This window comes from Hydractinia symbiolongicarpus, chromosome 3 (genome assembly GCF_029227915.1).
Source record: "Hydractinia symbiolongicarpus strain clone_291-10 chromosome 3, HSymV2.1, whole genome shotgun sequence".
NCBI classification, from domain to species: Eukaryota; Metazoa; Cnidaria; class Hydrozoa; order Anthoathecata; family Hydractiniidae; genus Hydractinia; species Hydractinia symbiolongicarpus.
Window position 1 is genome coordinate 28,128,349 of NC_079877.1, and position 19,392 is coordinate 28,147,740.

Below are 19,392 nucleotides of genomic sequence, written 5' to 3' on the forward strand. Positions count from 1 at the left end.
TGTATGTTAGTGATATGTAAAAAATATCAAAGTTAGGTCATGTATGAATAGCCAGTGGTTTTGAAAATATTGGTGCATTATTTTCATTTTTAGACCTTCTTTGTTGTTTTTTTCAAAAATCACACACTTTAATGTTTTTGGAAGGAAAATGTTTTTTGAGGGATAAGGTTTTCAATTAGCTTCTGCCAGAAACACTATCTTTTCTTTCAATAATGTACACCGGCAACGCAAGTTCTGCATTCATAACACTGTTGTTTGTGTGTGTCTTTGAGAAACTTACAGTACAACATGAAAACAGTTTTTTGTGTCAAACATAAATGTTTTGATAGAATCCAACTTTTCCTAGATTCCATTAATGTTTTGGTGTAAGATCTTCAAACCTCTCTTTACTGCAAAAAAAGACATCGGACGGGCAAAAGAATTGACAATTTTTTTGCTTTTTCTGGCTGAGAACACTCACTGCAATAAAAATTTTCTAAATTCCCATCAAGTTTATCAGCATGGGAGATGTAAAACATTTCCACATGTAACACATATGGAAAAGTTTGATTCTGTCTGAAGTTTGTTTTCTACAGCCATACAAAATACCACAGTTAAAAACCATAAAAATACAAGCAAGAAACACGAGTAGTGAAAACACGTTACACACATCTATTCATGCCACTATCTTTCATCAGACTGAAAAAGTAACAAAAACCTAAAAACTTTTACTTTAAACCTGTTGGATTTGGTTATTTTGGGTAAAAAGTGTGTACCACCACCACCAGTGCTACGAGTCACCATTCCGAAAAATAATGCAATGGAGGGATGCCTTTTAAATTATGGACTGTGTAGCACTGTGTAGAAATAACATATTTCTGTCTTCTGATCTAATGGCGCCATAGATTAGTGGCTATAGTTCTTGTACTCTGTGCGGGAAACAGGGGTTTGTTTCCTCTTGACGGCGATTCAACATGGGCGAGTGAATGTTACCATAGCCCCGGGTTAACACAAGCCATGTGAGGGAAATTGGGGAGATGGCTCCATGTGTGGGTCCTTGGATGTTGCTGGGAGTTGTCTAGTAGAGCACGGGCCTTAATTGGGTCTGCGTAGGGCCACCCTCACAAATATAATTGGTTAGCATCACCCGACCGACTCACTTTGAAGGGCGAAAGCCGAGTCGGGGAGTCAGCAAATTTGTAAAAAAGAAACCAAACAATCCACGAACAATCTTCAACACGCAACAAAATCCACCATTTACCTTTTCAGCGGTCCTCCGAATTACGGTTGTTACGTCCGAATGTTATTTCGATAGGGCACTGCGCTGCGCTACTAAGTGCTATACTTTCCTGCTTTGCATTTATATGCCATACAAGCGAAAACCATGGAAATAACATTGACTGACAATAATCAAACTTGAAATGGAAGCTAAAAACACAGCTGGCGTACATTTAAAACGAATAACAAAACATGTCTGCGAAATATAATATTTTTATCCGACCGACCAACCGACTCACTTTTGTTATTAGAAACGACGCTAACCAATTATATTTTCAATGGTTAGACGGTGGGCAAATAAGCATTAAATACTCTAGGACTCTCCATCTAAGCCATGGTCCCTCCTTGAAATAATAGACAGGGTATATCCCTTGATATTGGTGAGGCTAGCCATGTAAAATATGCACATCTATCTATCTATCTTCTAGCTATATGCCACACACCCCACACTTTGGGATAAACAAGTCACTATCATTGATAATCCAGTAACCGTGCGAGGGATCATAAAAATATAGTTCCAGAGTATGAGACTCAGTTTTAACTAGCTCAGCATTTGTTCAGCCTTTCTGAAGGAATCTACCCAACATATTTAGTTAGCTATATGGCAATAAACATTGTGTAGCAACCAGACAATAAAATAATCCAGGCCACGTTCACCGTCAACTACCGTCAACCCTAATTAAAAAATGCTGAGTGTGCAAAGTTAGTTTGAGCTCTTCCCCGGTTTTTCACTGTACAAAGGGGGAGAGTATGTTTATCTGCTGCAACAAGATGGCTACTTCCAAAAAATGCATGCTGCATTGCTTCATTGCGTTTAAGTTTTAACACATTGAATGTCTTATTTACAATGGAGAAAATACTCGCCTTAATTGCCCTATCCTTTGGTAAAAAAGCTACAGTTTATGCTATTGGGAGGGTAAGTCCGAAATACTTTTTTATTTCTAAATTTATACAACCAGCACTTCCAGCCAGTTAGCTAGCTAGAAAAGAGAAGAAGTTAACAGGACTCACTCCCTGTGTTGTCAAATCAAAAAAACTGTAACAGAAGTTTGGAAAAGTTTCACATATATAGCTTAAAAAGATTTGCATGTATTCCTTAAAAACTCTCATAATCAGGGTCATCATTTAGCCCTGTCAAATTGTAGTCATTTTTTAACAGTTATTTTAAAAAGCACATTAAGAATTAAGTAAGGTGAAAATTTTTATGGAAACTAATTTCCCTGAATAAGGTATGGAAAATAAAAGCACATCCTATGAAACAGTTTACATTAGAATACCAAATTTAGTTCTCCATTAAAAAATAATTTCTAAACTCTGGTAAAACTAATCCCCTGCTTTTTATTTAGACATATGGATTTCCAAGGGTATATCGACGATTTATAGAATTTAATCACAGTAGGACAACCAATAAAGACAAGTTACGAAATAGAGCAAACTTCATGAAAAGTTTATTTCGATTCCCAAATAAAATTGCTTCAAGATTTAGGTATATAATCTGCTTTTTGATTTCTTGCAGTTCTTTTATCAAGAAAAAGTGTCTTTACAGAAAATTATTATATCTTGCAGGAGTATAATAAAATTTGTATTTTTAGGCCACCAGAACCACCAACTCCACCAACTGCACCAACTTAATAAATATATACTGGAATTGTATAGAAGTATTTCAGTGATTTATAGTTGCACCATTGTAGGACTTGCTGATTCAGTTGTTGAAATGTTGTTAAGGCTGTCAACAAAAGAACAGTTTGGATATGCTGATTAAAGGAAGTTTATTGTAATTTTTTGATACATCTGGCTTATTTAAAAAAAATGAACTTTCCAGCTGTCAGTTACTGTCTGTATCACTTACTTTAGAATCAATAACTTTTAAGAGCTTCTTTGATTAATTCTGGTTTATGTACTACAAACTGCATTGTCTCCCAGGGCTTGTTAAGTGTCTTAAAAAAGCGGAGGACTCTTTCTCACAACATTGTGTTTGATGAAAACAAATTTTATTGCTTTGTTTTTTTTGTGTTTTTGTTGTGAGTATTTTATTTTCACAACGAAAAAATATTAAATCTTCCAGTAATTTTCATGCGTAACAAATTACGTGAAATCGTGCATAAACCTAACTGCGCGAAAATAGTCCGCTAGAACTCGCAAAAGTTGAATTCGAGATCTCAAAAAAATTTAGAATTGTCCAAAGAAATGTCCACCGCAATCAGTTTCTTCGAAACTGTATCAAAAATTGCACTCGATCATATATGCTTTTTTATGAGCAAGTGAAAATTTGAAATGAGACCGGATGGGATATGCTTGTGCTAAACACACAGTCAGACTTACTGGAGAAACAAATTAAAAACTTAAACTTTGCGTTATAAGCTGTACGGTGAAACGCTATTGTTTTAGCTTTAAAAAAACAACCACAACACTAAAGGCGCGATTACGCCAAGCTTAGATAGTGTAGTGGTTTTCATTAAGCTTCTTGACTCCTAAATAAAATACCCATGCAGGGTTCCCACGCCTCCTCATAACTCCTCAAATTTAAAGGTCTTAATTCACCTCAAATAAAATACCCAGGAAATATATACCCATAACATAGGAAAACCACATGATCAAATTTGTCGAATTTAATCAATCGAAGAAATGGATCGCGCATCGTCCGCTTTTTCCTTTAAAATTACTTTATATTTAACGGTCTTGCTCGTGAGACTTACTATATTCCTTGGATCAAAATATTAACACGCGGGAAACTGCATGTAACCTCTGCTCAAATATCACGTGTGTCGAGGTATGTTGTGAAAATAAACACATACATTTTCACAGATGGTTATTTTTTAAGAAAAAGGAATTTACGCGGGTTATTATCAGCCTTTCTGAAAATCTTATTTATGGGGCATTTGAAATATATGTCCCAAAGGCGGGGAACGATTTTGAAAGAACAAGGGGAGGAGGTCTACTTATTTTCGGTACGCTCGTTTTTGTGAAAATGAATTTGTCTTCTACTTTCCTGTTTAATTGATTGGTTATGCAATAATAAATTTATTAAGCTTTAGGTATTAATTGGAAATGCAAACAAACCCTCACAGGGATGTCACTTTTTTATTTTTGTAGAGAGGACTCTTCCTCTAAAGTGCATTCAGAGGAACTATGCCTAAAGCGAATTTGAGCGACAAGGGGGGAGGCGGTCAAAAATGGCCCCTTCGTTATGGCTCGTTAGCATTACTTTTAATTTATTAGCAGATGAGGGGCGGGGAGCAAAGTTGCAGGTCTTAACAAAGAAAACAAAACCGTCAACTAAAAGTGCATAGGTGTATCCACATTTGACTGGACAGACACGCAGCATGCTTGCGACAAAGATGTAATTTTGATACACTTAGAATTAGGCGTGGTAAGTGACTACTTAGAATTAGGCGTGGTAAGTTACTTCTTAGAATTAGGCGTGGTAAGTAAATGTAGAGTTCTCAACCGGGGATAAAAGATAAAGAAGAAGAAAAAATACATTTTTCCAAATATACAATATAATAAATATATAATAAAATATACAAAATATATACATTCAATGGAAGCTCGTTACCGACTATTTGCCAATGCTGCCGTCAATGCATTCACATAAGCTATAAGATACAAGACCGAGGTTATACCAAAATGGCAAAGATTGTCTTAGCGAATTTATTTATTCCGAATTTCATATTATGATATATAGTTGCGAAAATAAGGAATTCGCTAAAATTGCAATTCCCGACAGAAATAAGATTTTTTTGACATAGCAAGAAAATACAAACAGATTAATAAGAGATTTATTTTTCTAAGCTATCATTAAATTTTCAGACTGGTTGACCTTTAGATAGACAAATAGATGAAAAACGAACCAACCTTTGGGATTTTTGTGAAATTTACAATTATTTGCGCATGTGGTAGGGTGAGCATCCCATATGGATGGTCCGCACTGACATAATGGTGCGATTGCTACACGACTCATTTTTATCCTTTCTTTTGCAACTTCACGAAGAGCATTGATGTATCTAACACAAAAATGATACTGATGCAGAGACACAATGATAAAACAACGATTTTGGTTAGAACTAATGTAAAAGATTGATCAAAAAGAAGTTCGGGTGGCTTTTTTTTGATTCAATTAAGAATTGTTAAAAATGTTGCACAACAAATATTGCATATGGAATATTTTTGATACAACTTTGTATAAAAATCGCATTGATGGCTAAGTTCAGAAAAAAACTGTTGTTGTATCGTTGACTGGAATTATTTATGGTTTATGGCGGGTTTTGTGCACGACTTTGACGGTATATCGGAAAAAAAACTCTTAAGTGGAGGATCAACTTTACAAACATAAATCCAAATGCTTTTGTTTTGATTTAAACTCGGTTGTTTTGGTTGTTCCCTATCATAAAAATACCTGTATATTTCTCTCTCTTTGAGTTTATTTTTCACGGGTTGCCTTTCCTCATCGTCCTAATTAAATAAAATCATCGAATAAGTCAACAATACAGCAGCACACGTTACTAAGCTACAATCCTGCGCAAGATCAGTAAATTTTAAAATTTGTTCCCACAAGTAATATCGAACACTAATGTAAAGTACTGTGCACTTGTCAACGTTTACGGCAGACTACAGACCTTAAAAGATAAAACAGAGCTGTGTGTCACCATTTCCTTTTATTCCGCCATGTTAAAAAGTGCGGCAAGTACATTATGAATGCTGTTTGCCGACGCATGTTAGAAATAAGCAACTCATACTACAACCCATCTCGGTTAAAAATTACTTTATTGCCGGAAATTTCCTCAACAAGAATATTTTGCAGATTCTCGTTATTTTTTCAAAATTCGCAAGATTAAATTTCGAGAATATTAGTTTTTGCAAACTGCGAAAATATATTTCGCGATATTCTTATAAGTTATGTTTAATTCTTAGAAAACCTTGCTAATTATAGTTTTTATAAATCCCTAAATAAATCTTTAGGCGGGTATTATGTTTGAAAAGATATATTTTAACATTGAAATTATATAAAAAAGTACTTTTTTTCATTATCGATAAAACTTAAAGTTTAATCAACTGCGAAAAAAAATTCTCGCAAAATCAATTAAAATTTGCCAACCACAAAAAAGATAAAAATTCGCGAAGTTTTCGATAGTTATATAGTTAAATAACCTACAACACCAAATATTCGACAGTACACCCTAGTTTTAAAAGCCTGTACATAGCTGTTATAGAGCTAGACTTATCAAACAAAACATCAATATATCTTACCTCATCACAATAAGGATGTTGTTTATCATCAGTATAAAGTATTCTTTCTGTAAATTCTGTCACTCGTTCTTCAGCCATTTGTCTTTCTCTTTCTTTAGTAATCTTTACCCTGCAAAAATTAATAGTTTAAATTACTTACCGATATCCACTACAGTTTGCCTCCATCAACAAATACTATCGCTCTCAAGTGACTAATTTTTAGGAGGGTATCCCCAAGTGACAAATTATTGGGAGCGTCCCCAAGAAACTAATTATTGGGAGGGTGTCTTACTAACAAGGGAAGCCTTCTTCACCCTTAGTCTCTCAACAAGGCGTTCTTCAAATAGTAGTACACCTCGATGTTTACTACTATTTGGAGACTACACTTGGGTGTAGTCCACTCAATTTCAAGCTCTTAATAAATAAGAATAAACCTTATTACCGTTCAATCAGCTTTTTGTGAGCCTGGCGTCTTCTTCTTTCTCGCACTTGTTCGCGTTCAATGTCCATAAAAATTTTGCGATATTTCCAATATTCAATTTTTTTCTATGAAAAAAACAACAACAACAACGCTATTTAAAGTGAATTTAAAGTGATAAAACCTTAAATCTTACGAACACTTAACAAACTATAATACCAGCCGAAAAATTTAATTTCATAAAGGAAATAAGCTGCGACTTGAGGATATACGTACGGTAATATCTTTAAACTTCTAGACGATAAGAAATCGTAGAAGTAGTAAGATTAAGAGGAAATGTGCAAATATGGTATTTTAATTAAAGGATTTCATTTTTCTTCTCTTCTTCATTGACGTAAAATGTTAAATTATTTAAGTTATTTTTAATACATTGGTGTCAGCCTCGCATGAGTGCGCATCATTAAATTCTCCAGATTAAATAAGCGCCTTGGGGGTTCATAGAACCAGATACGATATGTAAGTGACTGAAAATACAAGGTTTGGCTTAAACTTATAGCTTAATATTTTTACATTTTTTCATGTATCTTTCACGACAACCACTGATTTGTTTTCACAAATACTAAGAAAATCAACGACATACTGAGAATACTGCTATACGTTTGCAGAGAATACTGCTATACGTTTGTTTCGTTACTGTTATACGTATATCATAGGTTGATTAACCACATGCTTCACAACTTATCGCGTCAGGAGAAAAAATTCTGCAGAATTTTACGAAAAATCTAGAGGAGTTTTTACAGCATTTTCTTTATAAAAAACTTTCACTTTAAGATAAAAAAATTGTAAATGAATAGTTCACGAAATGAAGTAAAATATGCTAAATTCCGTTTAATACATGGGTTGAACAGAACAAATTTATGTTCAGCTTCGTCACCTGTTTTTTTTCTTGTTCGGCCTGCTGTCCAAAGTTTACAGGATCATATATCAAGTTTCTTTGCAGTTCGCTAAGTTCAAAACGTTCTAAAGAAATTGTATCAAACATAACATCTTTGAGATTTTATTATTTCATCAAAAAAACAAACAAACACTAAACAACCCTGAGTAACATATTCAGATAGAAAGTATTTAGACAATAGGAATCTTATGAGAAAACGTTCCGTGGAATATTTTTTTTTAACATTGATTTTCAACTGTGAAGGGAATTCCAACCTAAGCAGGTCACAAACTTTTCCTAATTTCCTTTGAGTGAAGCTGAAGTATAGCGTTGAGTTTCCGTCATTAAATTCGTCACAAAAACAAACAAAAAATCATCTTTTGACAAACTTCAGAGAAGGTTAAAACAAAAATTCTTAAAATGATTAGAATCGGGGACATTAAGAGAGAATTTTTCAAAATCTTTGAAAACGCAACGGATATTTCCTTAAGAAAAATTGTTCCTAGTTCCTAATAGTTGTAAATCATGACATGTAAACAACGCGATTTCCCGATACATATTTTTTTTTTCAACTAAAAATCGGAATCAAAATACTCCGACTTACATTCAAACTTTAAAACTAATTGATTTTATAAAAGTTGTCTACAGACTTGGACATAATATTGAGTTTTTTCGTCATTTTTAAATAATAACAAAAGCTTCAACTAGTCAGTGCAAAGTTACTACTTTTGCACACAAGTAGGCCAGACAGCTCGCGTTTAAGATATGCTAGTCTCATTCTCCAGCACGCCTGGACAACAAAATAATTCACGTAGGGGACTGCGAAACCCTAACATTTGTGAAAAATGGCCATGCTGAGGCCAGCGACAATTGACATATTTAAACTCTGACAGTCCGAACATTAGTGCATAGATTGCATATCAAGCTGACAAATTTTTGAAAACTCCGGCTAAAATTGTTACTGAACAGTGGCCAAAAAAATAAGGGTTTCAGCCTGGTTTTGCTTGCCACATTCAAAAAGAGCATGTAAAATTCATTATCGTTACCTTCAGGTATAGATTTATCATCTCCACAACAAACCTTCTCTTCTTTCTTCGATTCCTTTTGCTCGCTCTCCTCCGCAAGACCTTTTTGTTCGTTCTCTTCTACTTCTTTTTTCTTGTTTTCGCTAACACATGATTTAATTGCATTGTCGCCGGTCCATGTATCTTGCAAGGCCCAGTTAACAACAGGTGGTTTTGCTGGAGGATGGATACTAATTGATGAATCCTGGAATGTAAATAATTCTGATGAGAAAACACAAAAACGGAACTGTTTCAAAATTTACGCCCTAAGACCACACATATTAATATTGTTCTAAAAAGACAAAAAATCAAAAAAAATCATGGAAAGAACACCTACTTGCTTTACTGGAGATGTCCACAAACCACCAGGAAGACTCGTCTGAATATTATTAAGTAAAAAATATTTTTATACAATAATTTTGGATTAAGTATCACCTTCGACTAATTGTAGGATCCATAGTTGAAATAAACGCAAATCTTGGGTGGGAAGTGTAGTGACACATTAAGACAACATGGTCCTTATATTATGTTTGGTATCTTATCGGGGGAAAAAGGTGGCAAAGAGTGACCAAATTTTTGCTAAGTGAGTTTGCCAACCAACCATTTTTGCTGATTTTTTATTTATTTTGTGAGTAATATTGCAGATTTATTTTATTTGACCAACATTTTCTGTCGAGTTTTTTTAATGACCACCATTTTTGTGTTTTTTTTTTTGGTCAATTTCATTTTTGTTTATTATTTACAATTTGATAAATATGAGACCATAACGGAAATAAAGAGAACAGGAATAATAAAACAACCTTTCGTCGCGCTTATTTTCTTTCTAAATTTTAATCAAACGAAAAAAAAACACTTGAATCTAAATTTAAAAACAAAGAGAAAATGTTCAAATGGAAGAAAAAGAAAAAATTATCATTGAAATAGACTGCTTATTATCGTCTTGTTCTTTTTATCGAAAGAAAAAAAAGCATTAAAAATTCCAACTTTCGTTGCCATTTTTCATCTGGAGATTTGTCAGTAAAAAATTCAAAAATTTGAGTGAATAAATGTTGTTCCGTTTTTTATTTTTCAGTTAAGAATATATAATAAACTAGTCGTTAGCCCGTGGAAAATCCACAGGTTCGCCCGTCCTTTTTAGACCGCATTGCGTGCTTCTCGCTATTGCGCAGCTAAGCTACCATTTTGCGTGACAGACAGACAGACAGACAGACAGACAGACAGACAGACAGACAGACAGACAGACAGACAGACAGACAGACAGACATAAAGGTGTTATAATATAGACAAGAGAAAGAAACACTTTTTAAGAGCTCAAACTTTTTACAACCTTGTAATTTTTAATCACCTGTGTTTGAGTAAATTTTGCGTTAACCGTGTCAACATATTGAAAGTTATTATATTGGAATTTAATTTCGCACTTGTGTTTGGTATATTTCAGTTATAAAATTATTATTGTTAGAATAGCATGTCAATTGTCAATTAATATTATCCTTGGTTAAAGAAAAGACGTTCTGTATATTCAATGCCGACTTTAAACAATCACAGCAAAAAACTAAACAATCTTGAAGGACCGAATAATAAGTAAATACAACTTTTTGTGTGTTTTTCGAGCGAGCGAAAAATTAATTGTTTATAAAAACAACATAATCGCAAATATAAATTCCCATGAAGTATATAAAAGTTCTCTAATGGAGATTCGAGAAAACTTCTAGTCACATATAAAATCCTGGCGAAAGAAACGCCAGAGATTGTGGCACAAATTCTAAAGTTAGTTGCACCTAGGATATTTTTGGAGTAAAAACACAGTAGCTTCAGAACTAGGAATTTAGGCATGAAAAAAAACACAAGAATTTCAAACTGACAGCTTTTTTTTCTTCTAAAATAGAAAAATGCCAAAAATCGCCTGCATGTATTTAAAAAAAAATCAAGAAATCTGGTTGAGTTATGGTCTAAGTTTCAAATTTGATCCTAATACTAACTGAAGTTGTGATTTTTTTTCCTACTATAAGGATGTTAAAAAATTAAAGGGCGGTTTTGAGTAATTATCAATATCTAAGAGTTTTGGAGATATAACACCTGACAATTTTACAGCCAGGTGTCTAAAAACTGTCTGGTGGGATTACCACCTAACTTTTTTAACGTAAATTTTCTGAACTTTTTAAGAAACACTTACTATGAAAACAACATTTTCAAAAAATTCAACTTTTTAACTAATGAATGAATCTTACATGGCTTTTCTGTGACTTTTGATAAAAAATTAAAATTTCCCTGACTTTGACTAGGCTTAATAATTCTGCAACTTTTCAAAGTTTTTAAGTTTTCTCAAGTCACGTAGCACACAATTAATTTTGTAAAAAATTTTCCCATATTAGCATTTTTTCCAGACTTTTTTCAAGGAGAATATTTCATTCTTAAGAGTTTACAAAAGGTAGTGGCCATCATGTTTCAAAGAACTAGAAGACTTGCGTATTTATTTCCTCTAAACAATCTTTTTCTTTAAATTTCCAACCTGAGATGACTAAAAAACAACAAACGTACAATAATAACTTACAAAGTCTTCACCCTGCACCATTCGCGATAGTAAGCGAGTCTTAGCTCTAGTAGAGTCTTCCCTCATCTAGCCAAAAAGAATTATCACAATCAGAACGTTTTATTACACACTAATACACTTTTAAAAATTTAACAATTGCAAAACAAAGACACCCAATCAAGTGGCATAACATCAACAACCTGGCTTCGTTTACCATGACTGAAAGTTTTCCAGATTTCCCATCCTTAACCCTATTCGGTCCGGGGGGGGGGCGGATTCCGCCCCCCCCCTGATGGTTTTTTTTAATAACTCCTGATTGCTTTGTTATATGGCTATGATACTTACTGAGTTTCAACATTTATCTATTAGACACCTGCATGCTAATTTTTTAGGTCCCATACTTTTCAGAGGCTTTGATATTGGCCATTACTCGAAACTACCCCTAAAAATCTCTATGAAATCCTTATAATGGGGAAAATATAATAACTCCTGTTAGAATTATCCTTAGAACTTGAAACTTGCAACACAACTTTATTTCATCAAGAAGAATCATTTTGAATAATTTGAACACGTGACTAATCCGATTTCCCGATTTTGTCGGATTTCACCCGAAAATCGGAAAAAAAACGGATTTTCGGGCAATTTTTGGCAATTTTTTATCCGATCCATGTAAAAACCGGAAGATATGTTAAATAACTTTTATTTAGCTTTCAGAAACTTTAAACAGAATGTAAAAATTCGCTCTAGAACGAAAGTAATTATATTTTAAGCAGATAGTGGCATTTTTGACAATTTTCAAGCTTCTGATGACGTCACAGAAAATGTGCTGACGCAAGCAAAAGTTTATTGGCGCCATTTTGTTCCTTTTATGACGTACTATAAGTGTGCCAAGTTTGATTCAATTTGAACAATCCTATGAAAAGTTATTGAGGGGGGGCGGAATCCGCCCCCCCCCCGGTCATAGTATGTTCGAAAAACCCCGGACCGAATAGGGTTAAAATCATATTGCTATTTTTATTATGCAAGCCTGGGTCTCATATCAAAAAACCTCTAATAGTTATGTTAGCAGCTATTACAAAAACAAATCAGTTCACTTTAAAGAGGCAAATTTTTTATCAAGTAAATTTTGCAAAACCTTGTTACAGTCTTGGCCCAAATCCCCAAAATAAGTTTCAACAAAATTTTAAAAATCAATCCTTTTACTGAAATTACTGCAAGCTCGCTTTCAGGGAAACGTAGTCATTTACAAAAATATATTCAGCAAAACCAAGCATTTTGGGACCGAATATCCACAAAATAATTTACTTCGCAGAGGTAACTTTGTATAGCATAAAAAAATATCAAAAACTGTAACAAATGATCAATCTAAAAAGTAATCTCAGGTTTCCCCTGTTTCCTTGAGTATTGCATATTTCCTAGACTGTTGTAAAAATGTTCTTTAACAAAGTAAATTCACCGTTTGTGTAATTTCATCAATTTTTTGATTTGACTCTTCGATTTCGCTTTTTATCAGCCGAGTATTGGTACGACATGGTATGATGCACGATTTCAGCAATTCTTTGTTCAGTGCTTGCAAATCTTCTTCTGTACCTCTGTAAGGTATTTTCATTCCTAGCGTTCTCTGTAATACAACATTCTGCTCGTTCTCAAGCTGAAATATAAGAGTTAAGGTGGTCATAGTATACGATGGTAGCTTTTAGTATTAAAACCCAGTAAAATCGCCGGTTATTTGTAGTGTAGTGAAAGTAACAGGTTACAACGCATTATGTAAATAACCAAAATATGGCAATCATTTAATAAGATCGATCAGTTAAATACAGACGTTTAATTGGGGTTTTCAAAACACCATACAATAACTTATCAACTTGTGGTCTATTGGACAAAAGGCCAATATGATAACAGAAAGCTATATTTTTTTGTTATTACTGCATTTGTTAACCATTTAAGTTAGATAGAGATAACTTCAGTTTAATTTTCTTACAACCACACCATTTTCTTAACAAACAAAAAAAATTAGGTGATTATAAGGCAAAAAGGAAAAATTTCTGTCTAACAACAGATTAAAAAGATTCAAGCTAAATTTATATGTGGATTTAACTTATGTGAACAAACCAATGTGGTTAGAATTTGGAGTTTCTGAACAGCTATCTTGAACATGCGACCAACATCCTATTTTGTCACAGCAAAAGAAATAAAAATTTAACAACATAGTCAGGAGAAAGTTACTCACAAGGAACTAAGTACAAACTTTAATTTCCAAATAATATGTTCATAGTTATTATAAATTATGATAAAAAATTTCAAGAAAGAAACATTAATCAAAACTGTTGCTTCCTTAAATCTGTTTTACAAGGTTCACGGCTGTCAATTTTTTATATTGTCGTGGGTAGCTGTCCTTATCAATCACCAATTTACTGTTTGGGAAAATTTTTTTAAACATTCTATCATTATTTCTAGATTAATGAGAATACGAAGGGAAAATTGTCTGAACCAAAATGATCCCATCATTAGGCAATCCTCTTTCTAGCAAAATTGCAACCTAAATAATCAACAACTAAATACATATCTAAAGTTTCCATCTGGCGTTAATTCGCGTTAGGCAGGTGCATTAATTGGAGTAATTTTTCAACACTTAATGTAAGCGTCAATGAGTCATTAGCACATTAATTTTACCGAGGATTAGCATGCAGGAACTTATATATCAATATTTTTTTAATTTAGGGCAAACACACTCTATCTTTTGCAGGTGTGAAAGATATTTTTCTAAACAGACAAAAAAGTTCACCTGTGCAAGATTATATATCAATTCTTGCACAAGAAGGCATTATTCTTAAAAGTGCCCTCAATAATTAAGCATCAGATAGAAAACAAGCTTAAATACTCCAGATCTTTCATTTAAATTTTTTTTAATGTTGAAAAAATAAAATTGACATACTGATTTTAATGATTGCTTTTGTTTTTCCAATTGTTTTAACTTCTTTAAACTAGCAACACGCTTCGATACTTCCTGTTGAAATTCACTTAGTTTCTTTTCTTTTTCAGCAATAAACCTGTTTATTTTTTCATTTTCCACTTGTGCGTAATACTAAAGATTAAAAACATAATGTTGACTTTTAAAATACTTAGCTCCCAACAAACCACTATTTAAGTCATTATTTACACAGCTGAATAAGATCAAAAAACAAGATCAAAGTTTCAGCCAACACATAATGTTTTGTCCACAACCTTTGAAAAAAGATTCTCATACTTTCACCCATGGTACACTACAAAATTAATACGGATTAAAGTTCTTGTTTTTAAAATCAAAAAGTATAATCTCTATCCAAACTGTTAAAGTTACAGGGTGATAATCAAAAATTAAGGGACCTCGTATTACAAAAGTAGCAACACCTTGAGGATTTTTTTCCTCACCTTTTTGTCTTTGTAACTTTTTTATATTGGTAAAGTTTGACTCTATATCCTTTTACAAGCCAAAAATTTTGAAAACAGAAATTGTGTATTATATATCTTGAGAACATATCATGAGTTGCTAAGCTCTACAATATAAGTTTATTGTTATCTTTTACTCCCTTTTATTAACCTTGATTTGATTTTGTGTTTAACAAATACCTCTAGAAATAATTAATTTCAGTATTATTAACGTACTTCTGCAATGCCAGCTTGTGCATCTTCGTCATATGTGTTATTATAACATTCAATCCATGCACCTTGAGGATTCCCACTCACCATGCGAATATCAAGTACATTTTTACCTGTGTATGACTTTTGTGAACGTGGAGGGGGTGTACAAGCTGAACAATTTCTATGCGACATATCTAAACTAAAAGAAAAAGGGGACAATCATTTCACAAGCACCACTTTAATAAAGCTAATACTACTATTAACATAAAAATTGAGCCAATTTGTCAAATAATAAACAAGACATCTTAAAATCTTCCTTGCAAGGGTTACAAAGAAACACACAGACTAAGCATATTTTTATATTAGATAAAAGCTTGATCGTGTTTAGGTTTCCACATGTAAGGGTGCACTAAAGAGAAACGATGTACAATGGATGAAAATCTGGCAACTTGAATACAAAGATTTCTCCAGTCTACTGACTAATTTTTTAAGAAAAACTAAAAAAAAACAAGAAGTGTGAAAAGTGCCTTTAAAGTGATTGCAGCTGAAAATATTCTTTTTATCCAATTAGGCATGTGTGACTTTTGTGTCGACTTTGTTATATATAATTTTTTAAATTAACGCTTAAAATTAACAAAGTAATAACACTTTAAATTATAATCTATGGAATATTTTTCTCAAGGTGATGGTGTAATGCAACAAAATGACACATAAAATTTAAAATTTAAGTGACTTACAACTATCTCCAAGCAGCTTGGATATCTGTGTTATTTAAGTATAGCTCTCGTTTTTCCAAAACTTTCCAAAGCAATTTTAAATCGATATCACTGACTTCTTGGTAGGATTTTAAATTTAATTTACCATCTGAAATGTCACCTATAAACTGCCCAATATTGCCAGTTTTTCCGTTGAAGTCTGGAACTAGTGTGGTGTTTATGCTCAAGAAAGCTGACTCGTTAGATATTCTTAGATGGCATGTGCCCACATCAAATGATTCTATCCTTGAAAAAAAGGTAAGGAACACTATTCTGGTGTAATTGGCAAAGGCAAAACTACCACCTGTCTTTCCTAGCACAGTAAGACACAATTTAAATTTTCAAAATGCATGTACTGTTTTCATCTCTATTATAATGGCATATCTTTTGTCTGTGTGTTTAAAATGCTAGCACGCAACTTCATTTTTGTCCAATGGAGAGTAATTCATTGCTTCATGCTAACAGGTAAACTAATAATATAATACTATAGGCAAATTCTCACAGATTTTCCAAGGGTTAAGAACTAGTCATTCTGTATTAGTCTTCACTAACACTAAAATTTTTTGTAAATGCACTATTTGTTTGATGGAGCTAAGGTATTTATCTTATTGTAACTAAATTAAATGCCTTCATACCTTCCATATGTTCGAACTGCTCGTCCTTCTAATGTCTGAAGATTTGTATTAATCTTTGAAAGAGATAATATAACAGCTGGCTCATCAACCATTTGTTTATCTAGCAAAAAACAGATTGCCAGTTGAAACAGTTACACACAGACAACTAACACTGAAGAAATCAGAGTTTACATAGAGTTGTTTTTTTAAATCATGTATATTCTTTTTCTGTGGTAATAATTTCTTTACCAACTCAAACACCGCAGTTACTCCATATAAATTAACAATGCCTTTTCTTTACACTTCCCCTCAGCATAATGAGACAGACTTGTGGTTTAATTCAGTTTTCTTTTAGTCCTGACACTATAAAAAATTTATGGGTTCGGCCATCGTACTTATACACTGAGTATCAAATAAAACAAAACGTAAGATAAAAAATATATGCCAATATAAACAAAGGCTTATTAAACCTTCCTGTAAACTATTTTTGAATAATATGATAAACTAAATCATTCAAAGAATATAGTGATTAGTTGAAAATTCTACACTGTTCTTGTCACAAATCTAAAACAGGTCTGTTCGCTTTGTAACTTTATGTTTCTGCAAATTTAACAAAAATGAACGTCATAAATTTCTTACACAAGTTCAACATCTGTTGAAATAAAATAGATTAAAATAGATTATAATTAAAAAAAAATAGAATTATTGGGGTACACTATATACAAAGTGTGGAAATAATATAAGTATGCAAATAATACTCTTAAAATAAGAAAAATATTAGCAAGAATTTGAAACAAATCAAACATATTATTGACATATATATAATATATAATTCTCAGAGACAAAACACTTTGTCAATACACGCATTTAAAAACAAAGTCAAAAATGCATGCCTCTGCAATGCTTCTTGGATTCTTCCTACAAACATTGTAAACATCTTTTGTTGCATAAGAATAAGAATATAAACTAACATTTCTAGTTGAGAATTTACAGTTAAAAAGTAGAAATAAATATGATAAGACTGTAAATATTATGTGCAGTACAAGTTAAACTTTTGTTCTGTTTCTTCTTTTGTTTTCACGCCTCATGATCAACAATTTCTTATTAAGTTCGTGTCTTGGTAGATTGTATTGAAATCTTAAGCGACGTACATCGTGAAGACTAAACATTCCTTTCCGTTGTGGTGATGGGTACTTTGGCTCACCATATAATTTTACAAAATACTTGTAACGATCAAAAAGCATTTTCTTGGCAAGATTGTACAGTTTTACATCCAGATAATTGAGTTTAGAGATCCTATCCAGAACTGGTTTGGATATATTAAAAGACTTCAAATACTCATATGCAAAACCAGTATCCCACAACTGAAAAGGCTGAATGAATTTCATATTAAAGGTTTTTTCAAAAACAAACTGACTTTCTTTTGGGTACTCCAAAAGACCAACATAAGTCAAAGTTTTTAGATTATTCTTGGCAATATTAAAAAGTTTACGATAGAGCTGAGGAGATCCCTTAATTTCTTTAAAATTACAACCCACAGAAGAAATATTTGATAACATCCATGTCTGGCGATTTACTGCCAAATTGTATGGACAGGACATGTACTGTTTGAGCAATAAATGTCCTGAATCAGTAAAACAGCTTGGATTAATTTTAGCCAACAATTTTCCACGACACATTGAGGATGCTTTTTCCCAGGACCCACCTCTTTGAACATGACGAAACTCACTTAAAAATCTGAATACTGGATCTCGAAGTGTGGTACCATAAAAATAATTTTGCTTGTTACCATGGTTGCGTGAGTGTATAAACTTAGGTGTACAGCTTCTTAAAGTTGCATAATCGGGGTGTACTCCACACGGCCACCCTGGTTTAATATATCTGCAGACTAGCCATTCATTTTTTATGCTATCATCATAACACCTACATGACTGCTTATATGTCCTGTCACAAAAACAATTTGAGTTTTTCAAGTTGAAAATCAAATGTTTTTCCATAGTTGTTCCACCTGTTTTTTGAATATGTATAAAGGCAAACACATCTCCATCATTTTTGTCAAAGTTACTTTTCACATGACGGATGTCATTTATTGTTTTTCGTTTCCTTATTGGTAGTATTGAGGAATTCCAATAAATACATGCCACAAAAAATGCAAGAATGAACAGAAAGAAAAAACTTCTTCTGTTTTGAAAATATTTGTAACAACTTTGCATAACATGTGTTCTTCAGCCTGTAATACACAACAACAGTATAATATAGTATACAAGCACATAATAAAAACTGATAACTGACATAAATAACATACATCAATTCATTTTAAAACTGGAATGCAACAAATCATTTTTGGAAGAGATGTTAACTTGTCTGAGACTATGTTTCCATAAGACAATAAGCATTGTGCTGTGGTGCAAAAGTATATTGGATAGGCAGTTTGTTTTCATTAGGAAGGTGGTATTTGAGCATGATTTTTATATCTGATAACTTCCACTACACAGTATAACATGTACCAGGTATGCACCGTTTTTTGAATAGGTTACAGCAAAAAGTGATACAGGGAGATGAAATACAGAAAGTCATTAAAATGTAAAATTGTTTATGAACTACTAACATAAAGGCAACGCGAGAATAACAAATTTTCAAAAAAAAAATATTTCTACTGTTGAAAATAATGTTTTTGTTTTTCAAAAAAGATTTTCTTAACTCACATTATGCATTTTGTTTGCACAATTCGCTGTCCACACATAATTTAGTTTTTAATTTTCATTATGCATTAGCATAATGGAAATAGAAAATGCAAAAATTATTGTCTAATGAAAACATGGTGTAAAATGAAACATGATGAAACATGATATGAGAAGTGGGTCAATGTAGCACGCTTGCAGGCAAGCCTAAAATGCTTGATATGTGCTTTTTATTGCCCACATGACAATATCTTCATGAATGATCAAAGGTCTTGCAACAAATAGCATATGG

The 19,392-nt window shown here is 32.7% G+C and overlaps 1 protein-coding gene across 3 annotated transcripts; it reads right to left on the reverse strand.

Moving 5' to 3' along the window:
• Nucleotides 1-4,739: 4,739 nt before the first annotated feature.
• LOC130636634 (golgin subfamily A member 6-like protein 22) lies at nt 4,740-17,464 on the reverse strand. Of its 3 annotated transcripts, none has more exons than XM_057446419.1 (15): nt 16,669-17,464; nt 16,441-16,540; nt 15,788-16,046; nt 15,075-15,249; nt 14,365-14,514; nt 12,886-13,080; nt 11,451-11,516; nt 9,237-9,278; nt 8,882-9,104; nt 7,836-7,921; nt 6,926-7,029; nt 6,505-6,613; nt 5,654-5,709; nt 5,113-5,261; nt 4,740-4,853 (listed from the first exon to the last, which is right to left on the reverse strand). In XM_057446419.1, the coding sequence occupies exons 4-15, from the start codon at nt 15,240-15,242 to the stop codon at nt 4,810-4,812; spliced, it is 1,392 nt and encodes a 463-aa protein (XP_057302402.1). In that variant the 5' UTR covers nt 15,243-15,249; nt 15,788-16,046; nt 16,441-16,540; nt 16,669-17,464; the 3' UTR covers nt 4,740-4,809. The 3 variants fall into 3 exon arrangements, with proteins under 3 accessions (XP_057302402.1, XP_057302401.1, XP_057302403.1); XM_057446418.1 differs by having other exon boundaries at nt 15,788-16,051; XM_057446420.1 differs by lacking the exon at nt 16,669-17,464 and having other exon boundaries at nt 16,441-16,651.
• Between the last annotated feature and the right edge of the window lie 1,928 nt (nt 17,465-19,392).

What these genes read in the sequence shown, in the direction of transcription:
- LOC130636634 (XM_057446419.1), bottom strand. Translation starts at nt 15,242, where the DNA reads ATGTCGCATAGAAATTGTTCAGCTTGTACACCCCCTCCACGTTCACAA. An exon ending in CACAAGCTGGCATTGCAGAA is followed by an intron (nt 14,515 to 15,074) that starts GTACGTTAATAA and finishes TTTAATCTTTAG; the next exon opens with TATTACGCACAAGTGGAAAA. An exon ending in TGATAAATCTATACCTGAAG is followed by an intron (nt 7,922 to 8,881) that starts GTAACGATAATG and finishes CAATTTCTTTAG; the next exon opens with AACGTTTTGAACTTAGCGAA.